General features: G+C 36.6%; 1 protein-coding gene across 1 annotated transcript; it reads left to right on the top strand.

Annotated features, from left to right (window-relative positions):
* Nucleotides 1-18,593: 18,593 nt before the first annotated feature.
* On the top strand, nucleotides 18,594-20,346 carry LOC111879941 (clavaminate synthase-like protein At3g21360). The gene is made up of 3 exons (XM_023876367.3): nucleotides 18,594-19,337; nucleotides 19,442-19,695; nucleotides 19,756-20,346. The coding sequence occupies exons 1-3, from the start codon at nucleotides 18,957-18,959 to the stop codon at nucleotides 20,120-20,122; spliced, it is 1,002 nt and encodes a 333-aa protein (XP_023732135.2). The 5' UTR covers nucleotides 18,594-18,956; the 3' UTR covers nucleotides 20,123-20,346.
* Nucleotides 20,347-20,582: the final 236 nt, after the last annotated feature.

Here is a 20,582-nt window from a genome sequence, read left to right as displayed (position 1 = left end):
AAATGTTTAATGTAATGGTATATCAACCTTTGATTTCTCTTGTTAGTTCTTTAAAGAATTCAAATCTTCCAAGTGTATGGAGTTTTTCTTTTTCGTTATGCAACGCCCGCTTCCTGATACCTATTTTAAATAAGAATTTTTGCACTTTTACTCTGGGACTCGACGAGTTGGAGGCTCCAACTCATCGAGTGGAGGCTAAGTTTGGACGTAGGTGGAAGAATCTACTCGCCGAGTCGGAAGCCCCGACTCGACGAGTAGACCTGTCTGGATGAAACCTTAAATTTGAGAGTTTGCAACCGATTTAAGCAACTTATAGGGCCTCCACTCAAGCCCCCATCACCCTCATACTCTCTTCACAAAACCCTAATCGATTATTGAGTGTTTTTGATCTTTGTGTGCCATTTGTGTGTCTTTGAAGCTTGAGAAGGAAGAGGAGGCTTGCAAGATCAAGAGAAAGCAAGTATATCCAGATGTTTTGGCACACTTCCAGCTTATTTGAGGTATAAAGCTGATACCTTGACTACTCATTTCTTAGATCACTATTTAGGGCTAGTTTCTACCTTTTCTAAGTCATAGTTAAGCCATTTTCGAGATTGTATGCATCCTTGGGGTTGTACATTCAGATCTTAAAACTTTAAGGGTGCCCATGGCATAAAGGTGCCAAATTTATGGCAATGGGAGTCCCATGCACCATGTAGACTTCATTTTGGGTCCTTGTGATCTAGTTAACCCATGCATGCACGTAAAGTTTGTAACTTTACGTGCTATATCGATCCTAGGAGGTCAGATCTATGTTCTGGATGCATTGAGCCCGACTAAAATCGACTTGGTAGATTTGGACTTTTGGGGACTTGGCGAGTCTCTCATAGGACTCAGCGAGTAGTTGGGCTATGGTTCCCCAACCTTTTCTGTTTCTGATCGAACTGGTTGAGTCTAGAACAGGACTCAACAAGATGGATGTGAATATGGACATCAAGATCATGGAAATCTACGAGTTCAAGGACAGAACTCGGTGAGTTCAAGACTAAGTCCCAACTACATGAAGACGAACTCGGCGAGTTCATAAGGAACTCGACGAGTCCAGGACTAGACGTGTCTTATTGCATGAAGAAGGACTCGACGAGTACAAGGATGAACTCGGAGAGTCAGTGGTAGAAAGTCCCGACCTTGTATGAAGAAGGACTCGACGAGTTCAAGGATGAACTAAACGAGTTAGTGGTAGAAACTCTCGACCTTGTATGAAGGAGAACTCGGCGAGTAGGGTTGAAGCTTTTAGTGTTCTAAGGATTATCGAACTCGGCGAGTTGGTGGGTCAACTCGACAAGTTGATTCAACCAAATGTTGACTTTGACCCAGAGTTGACTTTGACCATGGCGTTGACCTTGAATTTGACTTTGATATGAGTTGACCATGAAATGGTAGTTCAGGAAGATCGTTATGTGTAGGAATCGAGAGGACTTGAACTAAGCAACTTGGAGAGTTCTGACACTTCACGACACTGAGGTGAGTTACCTTCTAGTAGAAGTGGGTCTAAGGGACCAAGACCATCCCCCCAGTAAGAGATAATAGTAGAGATGATTGCCTTTGTGATAATTTTCTTGTATGCTGATATTTGTTATGATTATGTGCTAGAATGCTAAATGTGTTAGTAGTAGTATGGAAAGAACAACCCCAGTTACCGATTGAAAGATACCGAAGCGGTAAACGGCACCCATGCATGCCTAGATATATGTTCATGATATGCTATTATGTGGTAGTGGTAGGGGTGAAATATTCCCCAGTTACTAGTTGAAAGATACCGAAGGGGAGGTTAGCTCCCGGCTACCGGTTGAAAGATACCGAAGGGGAGGTTAGCTCCTGGTTACCGGTTGTGCGATATCGAAGGGGAGGTTAGCTCCTGGTTACCGGTTGAAAGATACCGTAAGGGAGCCCAGCTCCCAGTCATGCTAGTTAGATACCGGTTGAAAGATACCGAGGTACAAGCCTGATGTGTTATGTGGTATGATGGGGGAACTCACTAAGATTTGTGCTTACAGTTTTCAGTTTTGTTTTAGGTAACTCTTCAGCGAAGGGGAAGGAGCCGGCACGGTAGTAGCACATTGCACACACATGATTTCCGCACTATGATCTTCTTGGGACTGTACTCTGACACTATTATTGTTCCACGACATGTTTTATGACATTTGATTTATGGGATTATGGGATGTTATGATATCGATGAAGTTTTTCAGTAAACAATTTTATAAGCTACTTAATTAAAAATGAAATTTTTGGTCATGATTTTTGGGGTGTTACACGTTACCATTTACTATTTAACTAGAAGGGGTTGTGGTCTGGACAAGGCGACACTTCAATTCTATTCTATTATGGATGGACTATATTACAGGATAAAATTCGATTTATGATTTGTTATTATGGGTTTAGTTTACTTCATCTGTTAAGCACTAAAGAAAACTACTAAGATATCCATTGCTCATTTTTTGTGTCCAAATTTTACATGAAGCATATAGTCAAGTAAGAATTTTAGCTCCTGAAGATGTTGAGGTTGCTAAATTCTCCCATCTTCACATTCCTTAGGTTGTACTTGATGATCGAAATGTTTTTCCTATTGTTGGAAAGATTTTTGATGCCATGCTCCAACAGGTGTCTGAATCGAATCAGTTGTTGATTCAAATACAAAGCTTCAATTCATCTTACTTCTTCTGGTCCTATCCCAACAAAGGTGACATTTAAGGTGAAAGAAGGAACATCTAAAGGTTCTAATGTTGTCCAGAAGATGTAGACATTGAAGCCAAAAGTTGTTATTGGTAAAGATGCTTCTGCAATGAGTGGTTCTAAGAAGGTAGTCAAATATGTTGTTGAGAAGACAGTTCATAATGGCTCTGAGAAGGTGCTAGAGAAATTTATTAAAGATAGTCTTAAGACCGGTATCAAGAAATCAAATAAGTTGAATTGAAGTCTAAGTCTCATGGTGTTGTGATTAAAAAAGGTTTAACTAAGAAGGATCAACAAAAAAAGAAACATAAAGCTGGTGGATTGTTGAAACATTTTAAGAAGTTGAGAGCTCAAAGTGTCGAAGAGCTTTCAAATAGATCAAAGGTTATTGATGAAGACCATGACAACGAAGAGATAGATGATGAGTTTATTGGAACTGGTGATATTATTAGAAATGTTTTAGCGAGAAAGGATGCCACTGTTGAATCGAATACCAAGGAGACAAGCAATCCTGGTGTCACTGTAAACGCAACTAATGTGAATACAAACATTGATTCTGGGGAACCAATCTCAACATCGCTTCCTAAGACGTCTACTATCAATCCACCTGAAGGTTATATTTCCAACTCAAATACAAAGGAGGATAGATCTTCAAACATCACTGAGAACTTATCTAATAAGGACTCAAATGTTAATATGGGTGAGAATACTTTGACATCTTCTCCAAATATTTTAACTGTTCCACCACCACCTTTGTCTCCACCACCACCTTCGTCTCCACCACCAACTTCAACTATTACAACAAACAACAGTTCCAATTGTTTCACCTATATTTGTAGGTATCATCAATTAGCCTATTACATCTTCATTCTCTTTACAGTTGACAGATCAAGAGTCGTCAAATACTGAAGAAGACAAATTCATTGAATTTGTTGAGCTGGAGTTTGATCTTGAAGAAGATAATGTTGACGACAAAGTTATCATATCAGGCAAGTAGTACAGAATTATTAACTCTAAACTTAACACAATTCTTCAATTTTTAAATGATAATGCTAGGAAGTCTTATGTGAGTGGTCAAGAGATTGAGTTTTTATTAAAGTGTCAAGAGTCGAGGACAAAAGACTTCAATAAACGTTGTTGTTACGTCTTTATAAAAACCTCTTACTTTTCAATCTAGTTCTTATAAGCATGAAGTCACATAATTACATGATCTTTCTCGTGAAAGGAATACATTGTTTGAACAAATGGTAACATCTTCAATGGATTCCACTATCTTAAAAGTTCATGAGTTGAATAATTTTTTTACATAAGAAGTCAAAACGATTAATAGCATATGTGATGATGTAAATAAAAATATGGAAGTTCTTTTGGGAGCTACACAAACTTTGGTAGAAGAAATTTGTGCTTTAATGAAAGAATATGTTTATGAAGCTTAAGAAGGAATCTGATGGAAAGGTGTCTACAAACGTTAAGAACTCTCTTACGAGTTTTCATGATTCTTTAGTGAAGTTTAATTTTCCATCAGCTACTTTGTTATCTCAAGAACAAATCTCGTATGTGTTTTCTTTAGTGAAATTATGTTATAAATCTCAAATGGAACCAATCCTAGATCTTGCTCTTCGATAAAGGGTTGGTTCATCTAAAGATGGTGGAGAAGACAAAGGAAAAGTAGTTGGGAAGGTGTTTCCTACTCATATTCCAACTTCACTACCAATGAAATCCATATTAACAACTTCGACAACGACAATTACACCAAATGTCGAAGTTTACATGTTGAAGCTACAATCGAAGAAAGGTTTGAACTTAGGCGAAAGAGTCTTAGGTTCTTCAACAACCAAACCTGTTACAACTTCTGATTCAAAATATAAGGGAAATGGTGCTTATGTCAAACCTACAACAAAACAGAAAAGGAAACTACAAGAGCTCGAGATCGAAAGATTGAAGTAGTTGAACAATATCATGAGAATGAGATTGCATGACCCGGCTGATAATAAAAATGGAGAACCAAACAAGGTGTGGGGTTACAAAACAATTGAAAATGTGTTTTATGGAAAGGTCAATGCTTTTCAAAAAATACCAAAGAGAAGCTATGCCATTAAAGACTAAAATTTCAAACAATTGGATTTTCCAACTAATCGTGTCACATTCACTCATGCTCAGTTCAAGCTAGGAGAATTATAATGATACAGAGGAGTTTAAAAAGATGAAGATTCGTTTTCATGCTGTTCTTGGAAAGAAGGAATAAGATATTTGGTCCTTGGTGAAAACTATGAAGCTTATATCGATAACTCCTGATGGTATGTTCGAAAGAGTTTTGCAAAATTATTGATATAGTGTTGTAAGGGAAAACAATATACTTTTTGACTTCACAATTGCTGACTTTCCTTTGATGAATCCGAATGATCTCGTTACGATTACGAAGATTATGGGAGATATACATAAACATCAAGTTCAAGACAAACCTTCGTACATCATTGGCTATGGTCACATCAAGAGCTTCTTAGACTATTACACTGCTAATCTAGCATTAACAGAGTCTGAGTTAGCTAATGTTTTCAACAAGAATTTAAAGGTTCCCAAGTAATTGTTGAAAGTAAAACTCAACATTAATGATTATGAAGATGGTGAAATCATCAATCATCCTTTAGGAGTTGTTTTTATAGGAAAGAACATGAAGGGTTGGAAAAAGAAGTTCTTCTTCGTACTGACGATTTAGAAATATATTTAGATCAAAATATTACTAGTTTCCTTCTTCGCATAAACAATTGGAAGAAGACTACAAATGAAGATAAAGAAGAGATAAGAAAGATCATCGTGTGGTACATGGAGATTATACGAGTTTTGCTACAAGTGATAAAGATACTACCCTCAGTCTGAAGATTCGATATTGATCACAAAGGGGAAGATTGTGGATTCATATTTGCTGTGATATATCGAAGCTTAGGTAGTTGACTTAGTAGCAATTGTTATGTAAATATCAATGGTCAAAATGACATCAATAGTGGATGTATTTTACCATTGTGAGAACCCGAAATTTCCATTCTGTACAACATACCAAGTTAATAGAAAGTCAAACTCATTCATGCTATCATTCAGCATAATTTAGAGTCCGTTTGAGAGTTCTGAGCCTTGTACACTTAAGGAAGAAGTGTCGGGGTTTATCTGCTGAATTTATAGCACAAAGACCGAGCCTTAAGCACCTTAACCATGAGTTCACGGCCACCACATGGGAGTTTACGGCCGTAAACTCCATGTGGGCTGTAAACTCACCTTATATGGTGAAGATGAAGGTCATTTGTTCATTTCTTTCATTTCCTTGGCCCAAATCCTCTCAAGTACCATCCCGATCTTCGTCCCCGATCTTCAAAACACGTAGGTTTCTTGCCCTAACTAGTTGATATCTTAGATGATCCAGTAATCTTACATGATTTCATCTATGAAATCATTCCATTTTGTAGATTTTCAAGATCCACCAAAAACACCAAGAACACACGCAAGTGTTCTTGGCCAGAAACGACCATTCCAACTCTTAGATTGTAAGTACCCTTGATCCAACTCCTTGTACACATGGTATATCATGTTTAGAGCTTAGAAAACATAATAAAACATGGGATTCAAGGAGTTTACGGCCAAGACATGTTCTTGGTCCGTAAACCCCTTTTAAGGGTGCAAATGACACCCTAACACTTTAGTGAGCCTTGGATATTAGCATAGAACCTTACCCCCTTGACTTAAGGACTTCGTTTCACGAAATGGTACTCCTTTCCATGAGTTTACGACCGTAAACTCATGGGGGAGTGGTCCCAGGGCCGTGAACACCAAGCAAGGCCATTTTAGGACCTTAAACCCACCCAAACTCTTGTTTAAAGCTTTAGAGTACTTAACCAATTAAGCCCTTAGAGTTTTAAGCCCCTTTTGGTGACCAATGGAGAGTTTGCATCCAGGAGTAAAATCCCCTAGGCCGTAAACTCCAATAAAGATGGTCATTGGACCATAAACTCCCGTATGACGCTTTGCACTCCTTAGTTGCAACCCGATAGCCTCCTAGCACTTGACCAAAGTGTTTTCCTCGCAATAGGATGTTCATACATGTTTAATTAGTGTTATAATCACTAAATCTATATATATATATAGATATATATATATATATATATATATATATATATATATATATATATATGTCTTCATATATAATTAGGACTATTATGTGTGTCTAAGCCTTCACATGACACCAATCACGTGTTCGACATTTCCTTCCAATTTGCTCACTACAGGTGAGTTCATACCCCTAAATCAATCTTTTAAATGTTTTTAAATGCTTTAACGGGGGGATACAGGTTGAATCATGCTAGTTATTATATCAATTATGTGATTAATAACCAGCATACTAAAGGATTTACTACACTTTAAGCTGTTTTACCAAACAGATTTCCGTAAATGGCTTTCCAATACGTTTTACAAACTAACATCAAGTCATCTTTCTTAGTTGTTAAACTTTACAATGGTTTTTACAAAACTCTGTTATACTTTGTTATCAAAGGATTAAATTTTAAACTGTTTATTAAAATGACATCAAGTCATTGTTAGTTATTGTTCAAAACGCTTAAATGTCTTACAAAACCATTTCTCATCCTCTTGATCAAAAATATTTCTATACACTTATGTTCTTATATATATGTATTGATATGATAAATTTCATCCTTCATTCAGTTCCTACACTCTTGTGTAGCAAGGGTGTATAAACCTTCTTGGACATCAATTACCTTCTAGTAAACTATTATAGGGATAGTTAGGAGATACAAAACATTATTCATATTACAAGGAATTACACCAGAGTCAGTTCATTCACGAGTCTATACTATACATTACATGTTACATGAATACGTCTATGTAGATACGCTTACACGAATACATTTACATAAATACATTTACTTGAATACACTTACGTGGATACTTGTACCTAGATTCTATATGATGAGTTACTAGTACATATTATACGTGTAAATTAGTTCTGCCTATTCTAGTTCAATAGGATAACTAGACGGGACTAACCATTCCGGAACCCACCTGTTAGCAACATAGGTAATGAACATCTACGGATGCCTACGGTTAATACTTATACCAGGAGTACCTTTACATGACTAACCATTCCTACACCTTGCTGTTGGATACAGAGGATAATGGACATCTACCGATGCCTACGGTTAATACTTATATTAGGGGTACCTTTACGGGACTAACCATTCCTTAAACCTGCTGCCAGCTACAGAGGAAAATGAACAATCTACGGATGTTCAAGGTTAATACCTTTTCGGCAGTCGCAATGTCGAGTTGATCCTAATACAAAAGGATAACACTTACATGGCTATATTTTTCCTATTACTTTTATTTTATGATACATTCACATAAACGACGAGGTAGACTTTATATTGTTAACAGTAGTTATAGAGGGGAAAACCATCTTTGTTATAGCAAAACATTCAAGTCTTGGTAGAAGACTACTTTCTAAATATTTGAGTCGTGGTAGAAGACTACTTTCTAAACATTTGAGTCTTGGTAGAAGACTACTTTCAAAACATATGAGTCTTGGTAGAAGACTACTTTCAAAACATTTGGGTCTTGGTAGAAGGCTACTCTTTATACTAATAGAAGTCATATGGATTTGCTAGGGTATTCAAACGCTTTCAACTGCTTTCAAACAGTTCATACTTATACAATCTTTTTCCAAAGGTTTACAAGTCATTACTTTACAGTTTTAAAATCAAATACACATTAATACTTATGAATTCACCAGCTTTTTGGCTGATACTCGCTTTCAAATAACTTGTATTCTCAGGTCACAAATAGACAGGTACGACGACCAGGTTTTGTGAAGACGGAGAAATCAAGACTCCTATTTTATTTTGATTGTTCATTATGTTGTCTTATATTATGAAAGAACACTTTTAACTAAAATTATACTATTAATGCAATGGATGATGTTGTTGCTTGTTTACTACTTTGCATTGTTATGATACATTAAATGACGTCCTCCGCCCTAGAACGTTTCCGCCGTTCTCAGTTTTGGGGTGTGACAGATTGGTATCAGAGCATTGTTTATAGTGAATATAGTATATCAACCCACAAAAGATATACCAACTATAAATACATTGGGATTAAAACTCTCTGTCTAAGAGTTTATACTTTTAAATAATAAAATATTTAAGTAAGTATATGTGCCTGCATTCATACTAAAATCGGTGTCACAACGACAAGAACAAAAGTATTACGATTGTTGAATATCATAGGTGAGCTCGGGGATGTATGGTCAGTCTTGGGAGTGACATAGCCTGATCAACTATGCTATTCCGAGGAGTGATTAGTACATGCCCAAGAATAGTTGTGATGTGTCAACAAGTCTAAAAACTTACCAACACCACTACAATGAGAACATTATAACAGAACCTAAGTCTAAAATACCATAGGGGTGTTTTGTGTTACTATAATTACTTACTTGATAACTAAAAAAAATATCTTCATTACTAAGTTGATAGTTGCTAAGTGGATACACTGAGGCTATATGTAACTAGGATGTTATAGACTTAGAATCCGTGAAAATTTTTGCTTTACCCCTATTCCTTGTGAATTTGGAGTTAAGGTCACTTATTCGAAGGCCTATCATGTGTTGATTACATATAACTGGTATGCACTTTACAAATAGTGATGTAACTAATGAAGATTTTCTAATAATTATCTAGATAGTTCGTCTAATAATTATTTTCTTACGCCTATTCTCGCGTAGATAACATGGTTGGACTCCATCCCCACGGCAACCCATACCTTCCGAACGAAGTCATTGCTGGATGGTTTGGAGAAGAACCAGAGAATGATCATCTGATTCCTTTGAATAATCACCACGCTAAAGACCTCGTGGATAATGATAACTCCGAACCAGAGGTTGAGAACCTACCCTAAGAAGCTCCCTTCCCAAATCCTAACCCTTGTCCGGCTTTTCATGGCCCGACGCCTCCTTGGGTAGAATGCTTGGAAACATGGAGCCAAGGACAGGATCAGCCCATGCATTTAATGGAGACCAGAGCTTTTATGACCTGAGCAATGGGGGCTCAGCAGACGGAATCTTGTCAATCCTGGTCCGCATAGTGGCCCGAAACGAAATTCAGGGTAGGACAGCCCTACATCAAATCACAGAAGTTATCGCCAACGTGAGAATGCATACCCTTCGCACCATTCGTCTGGAAGATGCTCGTGAGAGATCTGAAAGAGACCATGAAACCCCGCTTCAAGCACTGGATGAATCACGAGCCAAATTCATAGAACTCCAAGTATGCCAGAGGGTGTACGAAAGACACCTGGTTGATATGGAACGTCAACTGGCTGAGCTGAGAGTTCACCAGAGGGATGATCATCACCAATAGGAGATACTTTACTTTCCTTCTTGTTTTAAAGAACCGTGTTCCTGTCTATGTCCTATGTGACATTTTCTATGAAACTGCCTTGTATAGTAGGTACTTTTAGTTAGGCCTTTATGCGGCCAAAACTTTTGCTACTCCGGATATGAAATAAGACCTTTTTCAAGGTCAATTTTCCTTGAACTTATTACATATTAAACATCGATGATGTTGACAGTCGGCTAACTTCCGTGTCACGTTTTTGTTCAACTACTCCCATCATACTTTCATTGGAGTCTATCTGAAACATGCTTTAGTTAAGTCATTATACTATAGTAATTTAAATCCGGAGACATTTCCAAGTCTCTTTTAGTGTTCGGATCATGTTATTCACCAACTAACGATACCTCGGCTTGAACGACAAACGTCTTGAGACCATTGTACGAACTTACTTCCACTCTTTGCTAGGACTGCATCATAGGGATGTAGGTCAAACCCACGAGAGCATACTTCTATTCTTTACATGAGCGATCGAACTACGTCTAGGTTCAACCATACTCGCTCACAAATTCATTTTTCTTTCCGTGAAACAGAATCATGTCGCTAAAGAAAAATGATCAACCCATCAACCAAACACCAACTCTTCAGATTGATGCAGCTACCTTTCAAGCTGCAGTCTCGGCTGTCGTGTCAGCTATTCTGACCCACCTCAACGCAAACAACGCGAATGTTAGCGGGATTGTTAACAACAATTCCAATCCAGGTAACAATCAAGTACCTCAACGAGCAATAAACTACCACGACACTCCGAGTCCCAGGACCAAGAGTAACAAATGAAAGTGTTGGGCTAAATCTAAGGACAAATCGCTTTGAAGGGCGAACAAGAAACAACCACCGGTAACGACCTTCATAGCCACGACATCAGTACCTACTACTACCATCCCTTCGGGTATCCCAATTGTCCCTAACCCAGCCAGACAATATGCTGGAAATCTCCCAAAGTGCGGCAAATGCAGCTATCAACACCGCAGACCTTGTCGGGAGATGCAGTGCTCAAACTGCAACAGAAAGGGGCACACCATACGTTACTGCAAGAGCCCAGCAAGGCCGAACAACCAAGTGCCCAACACCAATGTGGACCAGGCTTGCTATAGTTGTGGCAAGGTGGGTCACTACAAAAGAAACTGCCCAGAGGCAACGAATGCTGGCACAGACGGAAGGATGCTACCGATCACCGCCGCAGGGAAGACTACTCTAGACCCACATTAACATAATTAAGGGGTTTCGTCGTAACAGACTTATCAACTATTTAAAACTAGTGCAACTAGAGTCTTATCTTTTTTGAGGCCTCGTCAGTTAAGGGATCTTCGAGCTGCGTGTACTTGTCTTTTGTAGTATACCTTGTTCGCAGCAATAGTCTCGTAGTAAATCTAAAGTACAGTAACTCTGTTAAAGGTTGCACTGTTGTATTTTGTTTGAAACGCCTTATGTGCAAATCTAATGTCTTTAGTTTCCATATGTTTCCGACTTTATCATACGACTTGAGTCAATTCGATCCTTGTAATACTAGTCTCATGAGCACATCTCTTCCTCCGAAATCGTCTTTCTAATGAAGCTGCCAGTTCATAACACCGAAGTACTCATTCATGGAGTACCTCATGTTTCTAATCCCTTCCGAAGGAAATCTCAGCACACCTTCCCGAAGTACCAATCATACAGACAGAGAACTGCCCGACACTACTTGTGAAAGCATCGTCATGCGAACAAACTTAGGACCCAAAACGACTCCTGTAAACCGATTGCCCTACGGTCTCACACCAACGGAGATACAAGAACTGTTCGGACAACTTAACGACTACTCAACAATAGAATGATAAGACCAGGCTCCTCACCTTTGAGAGCTCCAGTCTTATTCTTCAAGAAGACAGACTTCAGCAGGTGCGATCATACCAGCACGGATCCCATCAGAACTCCGCAGTTAAGAGTGCTTGGGCAAGGATAATACTAGGATGGGTGATACCCTGGGAACTCCTCGTGGTGCATACCTCGACAGGACTTCCATTAGAAATCATTACCTTCTGAAACACATAGATGAATTGGTTGACCCACCGCAAGGAACTATTTACTTTTCAGAAATAGGTCTGAGGTCCGAACATCATCAGTTATGAGTTTTAAAGGAGGATGTCCCAAAGACAACCTTCCAAACTCGATGCGGACACTACGAGTCCGTAGTGATACCTCTCGGATAGGACCAATACACCCGTCATATTCATGAACTTAATGAATAGGGTATGCCATTCTTACTTGGATCAGTTCGTCATTGTCTTTTTGAAATGACTTACTTATCTACTCTCATAGTTAGAAGGAAATCATAAAGAGCATCTACAACAAACCCTAGAAACATTACGATCAGAGAAGCTTTACGCGAAGTTCTCTAAAATGCGAGTTTTTAAATTTGAAGAGTCGAATTCCTAAGACACATTACCAGTAATGTGGGAATTCTTGAGGACCCTGCCAAAAATAAAAACCGCTGAGAATTTATCAACACCGAGGATGCCGACAGGAACTCGCCAAATTTTAGGTCTCGCTGACCTACTGTCGAGAGTTCATGAAGAACTCCTCGCGGATTACGAAACCTCTTATGACTTTGATTCAGAAGGGTGTGACCCTTGATTGGGAAGACAGGCAAGAGGAAGAAAACCTTGGAATCTCAAGTGAGAGGCCAAATTCCTTTTGGAAATCTCACTCTGGGAAGGCTTGATACGCTTCGAAAAGCGTGGTAAGCCAAATCTAGAATAGTTAGGACCTCCGAGATTCTTGCCAGAATCGGTCCTATAACTCACAAACCCAACCTACACCACGAACTCAGTAACGTACATTTTACCCTTCACGTATCAAACTTGAAACCGTACCTTTCTGTTAGGACTCTCGTAAGCCCACTCGACAAGATCGAGATCAACGAGATCCTCGCCTTTGTGGAACAACCGTGGTGACCCTCGACCGAGTGGTCAAACAGACGAAGCAAACTCCGTCGCCCATTAGTGAAGGTTCGTTGGGATACTAACTGAGGACCCGATGTCACTTATGAACATGAAGGCAAATCGATTAATGAGTTTCCCCAACTCCTTGCTCGATTCTTCATACCTACTTCCTTACATAAAATTTTAATTTCGGGACGAAATTCCCTATAACAGGGGGATGATGTGACAACCTGAAATTTCCATTTTGTACAACATACCAAGTTAATAGAAAGTCAAACTTATTCCTGCTATCATTCAACACAATTTTGAGTCCGTTTGAGAGTTCTGAGCCTTGTACACTTAAGGAAGAAGTGTCGGGGTTTATCTGCTGAATTTATAACACAAAGACCGAGCCTTAAGCACCTTAACCATGAGTTCACGGCCACCACATGGGAGTTTACGGCCGTAAACTCCATGTGGGCCGTAAATTCACCTTATATGGTGAAGATGAAGGTCATTTGTTCATTTCTTTTATTTCCTTGGCCCAAATCCTCTCAAGTACCATCCCGATCTTCGTCCCCGATCTTCAAAACTCCTAAGTTTCTTGCCCTAACTAGTTGATATCATAGATGATCTATTAATCTTACATGATTTCATCCGTGAAATTATTCCATTTTGTAGATTTTCAAGATCCACCAAGAACACCAAGAACACACACTAGTGTTCTTAGCCAGAAACGACCATTCCAGTTCTTAGATTGTATGTACCCTTGATCCAACTCCTTGTACACTAGGTATATCATGTTTAGAGCTTAGAAAACATAAGAAAACATGGGATTCAAGGAGTTTACGGCCAAAACATGTTCTTGGGCCGTAAACCCCTTTTAAGGGTGCAAATGACACCCTAACACTTTAGTAAGGCTTGGATATTAACATAGAACCTTACCCCTTTGAGGTAAGGACTTCATTTCATGAAATGGTACTCCTTATCATGATTTTACGGCCGTAAACTCATGGGGGAATGGTCCCAGGGCCGTGAACACCAAGCAAGGCCATTTTAGGACCTTAAACCCACCCAAACTCTTGTTTAAAGATTTGGAGCACTTAACCAATTAAGCCCTTAGAGTTTTAAGCCCCTTTTGGTGACCAATGGTGAATTTGCGGCTAGGAGTAAACTCCCCTAGGCCGTAAACTCCAATAAAGATGGTCATTGGACCGTAAACTCCCGTATGAGGCTTTGCACTCCTTAGTTGCAACCCGATAGCCTCCTAGCACTTGACCAAAGTGTTTTCCTCGCAATAGGATGTTAATATTGTTTAATTAGTGTTATAATCACTATATATATATATATATATATATATATATATATATATATATATATATATATATATATATATATGTCTTCATATGTAATTAGCACCATTGTGTGTGTCTAAGCCTTCACTTGACACCAAGCACGTGTCCGACATTTCCTTGCAATCCGCTCACTGCAGGTGAGTTCATACCCCTAAATCAATCTTTTAAATGTTTTAAATGCTTCAATAGGGGGGGAATATAGGTTGAATCATGCTAGTTATTATATCAATTATGTGATTAATAACCAGCATACTAAAGGATTTACTACACTTTAAGCTGTTTTACCAAACAAATTTCCGTAAATGGCTTTCCATTACATTTTACAAACTAACATCAAGTCATCTTTCTTAGTTGTTAAACTTTACAAAGGTTTTTATGAAAATCTGTTATACTTTGATATCAAAGGATATAGTTTTGAAATGTTTATTAAAATGACATCAAGTCATTGTTAGTTATTGTTCAAAACTCTTAAATGTCTTATAAAACCATTTTTCATCCTCTTGATCAAAACTATTTCTATACACTTATGTTCTTATATATATATATATATATATATATATATATATATATATATATATATATATATATATATATATATATGTATTGATATGATAGATTTCATCCTTTATTCAGTTCCCACACTTTTGTGTAGCAAGGGTGTATCAACCTTCTTGGACATCAATTACCTTCGAGTAAACTATTATAGGGATAGTTAGGAGATACAAAACATTATTCCTATTACAAGGAATTACACCAGAGTCAGTTCATTCACGAGTCTATACTATACATTACATGTTACATGAATACGTCTACATAGATACACTTACATGAATACATTTACATAAATACATTTACTTGTCTACACTTACATGGATACTTGTACCTAGATTCTATATGATGAGTTACTAGTACATATTATACGTGTAAATTAGTTCTGCCTATCCTATTTCAATAAGATAACTAGACGGGACTAACCATTCCGGAACCCACCTGTTAGCAACAGAGGTAATGAACATCTACGGATGTCTACGGTTAATACTTATACTAGGAGTACCTTTACGGGACTAACCATTCTTACACCCTGCTGTTGGATACAGAGGATAATGAACATCTACGGATGCCTACGGTTAATACTTATATTAGGAGTACCTTTACGAGACTAACCATTCCTTAAACCTGCTGCCAGCTACAGAGGAAAATGAACAATCTATGGATGTTCAAGGTTAATACCTTTTCGGCAGTCGTGATGTCGAGTTGATCCTAATACAAAAGGATAATACTTACATGGCTATATTTTTCCTATTACTTTTATTTTGTGATACATTCACATAAACGACGAGGTAGACTTTATATTGTTAATAGTAGTTATAGAGGGGAAAACCATCTTTGTTATAGCAAAACATTCGAGTCTTGGTAGAAGACTACTTTCTAAACATTTGAGTCTTGGTAGAAGACTACTTTTAAAACATACGAGTCTTGGTAGAAGACTACTTTCAAAACATTCGGGTCTTGGTAGAAGGCTACTCTTTATACTAATAGAAATCATAGGGATTTGCTAGGGTATTCAAACGCTTTCAACTGCTTTCAAACAGTTCATACTTATACAATCTTTTTCCAAAGGTTTACAAGTCATTGCTTTACAGTTTTACAAATCAAAGACATATTAATAATTATGTTGTCTTATATTATGAAAGAACACTTGTAACTAAAATTATACTATTAATGCAATGGATGATGTTGTTGCTTATTTACTACTTTGCATTGTTATGATACATTATATGACGTCCTCCGCCCAGAACGTTTCCGTCGTTCTCGGTTTTGGGGTGTGACAACCATGCACTTTTGTAGGCTCACTATTAATGTCGAAGTCCTGGAGTACATTTTGCGTCCGTTTAGTACTTTATAAATAGACTATATACATAAGTCTTTTGTAGTTTTTGTCATTTCGTGCATTGCTCTCTCTCTCTCTCTCTCTCTCTCTACATTTGTACTTGTACAAATCTAGATAAATACTAGTTGAAACAAAATCTTATTTACATCATGTGTTCACTAATTTGTTCTCCAATTTCTTTTTACAATCGATTAAATAGGATATTTCAATTGTTTTTGTTCTCCAATTTCTTTTTACAATCGATTGAATAGGATATTTCAATTATTTTTGTTCTCCAATTTCTTTTTACAATCGATTGAATAGGATATTTCAATTATTTTTATGACATTTCGTTATGTTCTATACGCCTGTGACCTCCACATTTTTGGTAACTATAATATTATATTTGAAGGTTTTAACGACACAATGTCTTTAACATATTTGGTATCAAGAACACTTTCTTTTACAAATTGTTTTTATAATTAGAGTTTAAAACTTATGGTTTTAAATATATTTTTTCATAGGTATTTGCTTTTACTAATAGATTTAAATACTGAAGGTCACAATTTCATATAGTAATTGTTTTAAAAGAAATTTATTTTACTAGGATGTTACATCATATGATCAATTTATAACATTCTTGTGAAAGAGAGTCAAAAGACCGCACGACCCATTTGATTTATAAGGCAAAACTGAGAACATGTGTGTTTGCTCGCATCATAGAGTTTTGCTGAAAATGTCAAGACACTTTGCTAAATTCAATTTTTAACCCTTCCAATACCATTAAAAACTATCTGAAAAGATTGATGTACTATAATAACTTTATTACATATTTTTTAACATCTAATATAATCCGTAGATAATGAATTAAACTAACATTTTTTTTTCTCTATTTTATGTTTTAAAACTGCAAAATTGGCATTAGTTTAGATATTCACCCTTAATTTGTAACATTGATGCTAGTATGCCAACTAATTATAAATACCTACAAAAACAAACTTCAAACTTCATGTATGTGAGTTTTATTATTCTAGCTAAAAGAATAAGATTTTATGCATAATATATAATTACATTAATGCATGAAGTATATTTATCATCATTTTATTTTTATAAATATCATTTTCATCCTTTCCACCTTCAACTTTGTAAAATATCATTTTCACCACTCGTTTTCTAAATTATCCTACTTATCCTGTAGTATGTTTAAATACGATTTTTCATCGCTCTACTTTTTAGAATGCATTTTCTACCCTCTTATTTTTAAAATGTTACTTTCACCCTCTCAACAGAGAAAATACATAATGTCAACACATGTAAAGTATAACTTTAACCTCTTAACTTTGTATAATACATTACTTGCAACCCTTCTATTTTGTAGAAATTTTTTCATCCCTTTAATTTTTAAAATATGTCTTTAACATTCTTCACCTTCAACTTTATAAAAAGTCACTTTCACAGCTTCATCTTTCATCCCCAACTTTATATAATCTGTCACTTGCAACCCCTCGATATTGTAAAATTATAACTTCCATCCCTTAACTTTTTAATTTAACTTGGTAAAATGTCACATTCATCACTTCATTTTCTAAACTTTTCTATTTATCCCACGTCCTATATATGTAATATGATTTTGTTTCCTTTATTTTCCTAATACGCAATAAAAACACGTAAAAACTCGCGGCAAAACGCGGGCTCAATTACTAGTTTAGAAACATATTTCAACCATTTTAACACCCTCCAAGTCATAATCATCTCATGATGTGATGTTTTGGCCAAATTTAAACTCAAAATTCAACTTTCAAACTTGAATCCCAACAATAAATCCATATATTCAAATGATATACTATTACGAACTTATATGTGGATTAGAATAAATATATTAAATTTGAAAACATTTTAATGATGTAGGCTTAAAATGACATATTACAACCACTTCAAATACATAAGCAAAAAATAGTAAAAAAATAATACAAATTGAAAAAGGTTCATGATTATTGTTTTATTTTTTTTTATATAAATTAAAAGTCTGTGAAAAACTTATATGACAACGAATTTAAATAAGTCTGAAAGCTTAATTATTGGGATGCACGTGTAAAACCAAAAATGTCAACTATAAAATGTGTTGCATTTAGCAAATCAACAGTTTTATTATATATCACAATAAAAGGCCATTTATTTTGCAAATTTACATCCTATATTCCAAAATCTCAGTTTTCCGTTAAAAATCAATTTTTGCTATTTAACAATAATTCTTATAATTTGAGATATATTATGAAAAAAACTCAGTTTTTTTTTTTCTGTTAAATAACGTCATCAGTACAATATAATTGTTTTGGCCAAATAACATCATTATTTTATAAAATATAAACAATTTTCGAATAATATTTTGAAATAGGAGTAAGATATTATCTGAAAATTTCTTTTATATATTTGTAAGATTTTTTTTATGGTACCAAGAAATTTACAATTAACAGCCCAATTATTGATATGGTCATTTTATCATCTTAGATTAATGTATTAATTATATAATACAAAGCATGTGATTCTTGTGATATATTTCAATTATTTAAATACAAGAACATCGTATTGTGATTATCACTATATATAATCCAATGTAGGATGCATGCAAAAGCATCCCACTACACCATAACACCACAAAACAATCAAAATGGCCTCAGGCAATATCTTCCGAGAAGTAGAACTACCTGAGCAAAAACCTGACAGCGATGGCGCTCTTTTCCCAGCGGTGTTATCCCCGATCTCTAACGCTGATTTTACTTCAACAGCAAAACTCAATGGCTTCGAAGAGGCGATTAAAGCTCACAAGCCATGGCTCGAGTCTCTTCTCCAGAAAAGAGGTGCTATCCTCTTCAGAGGCTTCCCTGTAAACTCTACTTCCGACATGAATGATGTGGTGGAAGCATTTGGCTTCCCTGAAGCGTTCTATGTTGGTGGCAGAGCCTCTCGAACCAAAATCCTTGGCCGGATTTACACCACAAATGAAGCTCCTCAGGATAAGACTATTCCTTTCCATCACGAGATGGCTTATGTAAATTCCTTGAATTAATCTATCCATATGCATCTGCTGCTTAATTTCTCAGATTATTATTATTATTTTTTAAATCGACTGATATGTGTCATGCATGCAAACAGGTTCCAGACTACCCCTCGAAGCTATTTTTCTTTTGCCAAGAAGCACCAAGAAGTGGGGGAGAAACTCCAATAGTTTTGAGTCATATCATCTACGACAAGATGAAAGAGAAGCACCCAGATTTCGTTGAAAAACTTGAGGAGCATGGATTGACTTATACGAAAATAATGAGTGACGAGGATCTTCCATCATCTTTCACCGGCAGCGGTTGGAAGTCGGCATATATGACCGATGACAAGAATGTTGCAGAGGAAAGGTTTGTATACATTTCGCTACACTAAGTTGTAATACAAGAATAACATTAATTTAATCACAGGGCAGCGAAGTTGGGCACAAAGCTGGAATGGATGGGAAATAGCGTAAAAACTATAACCGGTCCCGTGCCAGGCATAAAATTTGATAAAGGAAGTCAACGGAAAACTTGGTTCAATAGTCTCGCAAATAGTTATGGTGGCCCCGCGAATGCTGAAATTTATGACGACAGCAGATCTATTGAGTTTGGGAATGGTGAACCTTTGTCGGATTCTGCCATGAAAGATTGCTTGCGAATCCTTGAAGAAGAGTGTGTTGCAATACCTTGGAAGAAAGGTGATGTCATGCTTGTTAATAATTTGATGGTTCTCCATAGCCGACGCCCACTAATAAAGCCACCTCGCCGCATTCTCGTTTCCCTTTGCAAGTGAGGGAAAACAGGAGTCATTCAAACTACTATTCATGCAAAACTATCCCATTCTCATAAATTATTGTTTTTTAATCATTTTGTACTATATGTTTGTAATAAACCGAATCCTAGTGTTCGATGCCAGGTAAGTGGGTGGAGATGATGATTTGAAACACATGTTTAAAAGATTTCTATTTTTATGGTTTTTGTAAACTATAAATGCCATATGCTCATTTGTTGTTTTATAGCTTGCTCGTCTATTTTTATGGTTTTTGTAAACTATAAATAACAACAAGTAGACTTGACATCTTATTCAACTCTTCCATTATATTTTCCATTGTGGATGCTCTCAGTTCTATGTTTGTCCACTCTTTTAACCATTTTCGAAAACGCACTACTGATGTTGTATATAAACCGTATCATAAAGTCTGTTTGATATTAGTCTCTATGCAATTTAATGAACAACCAAGTAGCGTATGAGC

The sequence above is a fragment of the Lactuca sativa genome, chromosome 1 (genome assembly GCF_002870075.4).
Source record: "Lactuca sativa cultivar Salinas chromosome 1, Lsat_Salinas_v11, whole genome shotgun sequence".
NCBI classification, from domain to species: domain Eukaryota; kingdom Viridiplantae; phylum Streptophyta; class Magnoliopsida; order Asterales; family Asteraceae; genus Lactuca; species Lactuca sativa.
This window is presented reverse-complemented; position numbering and strand designations above follow the sequence as displayed.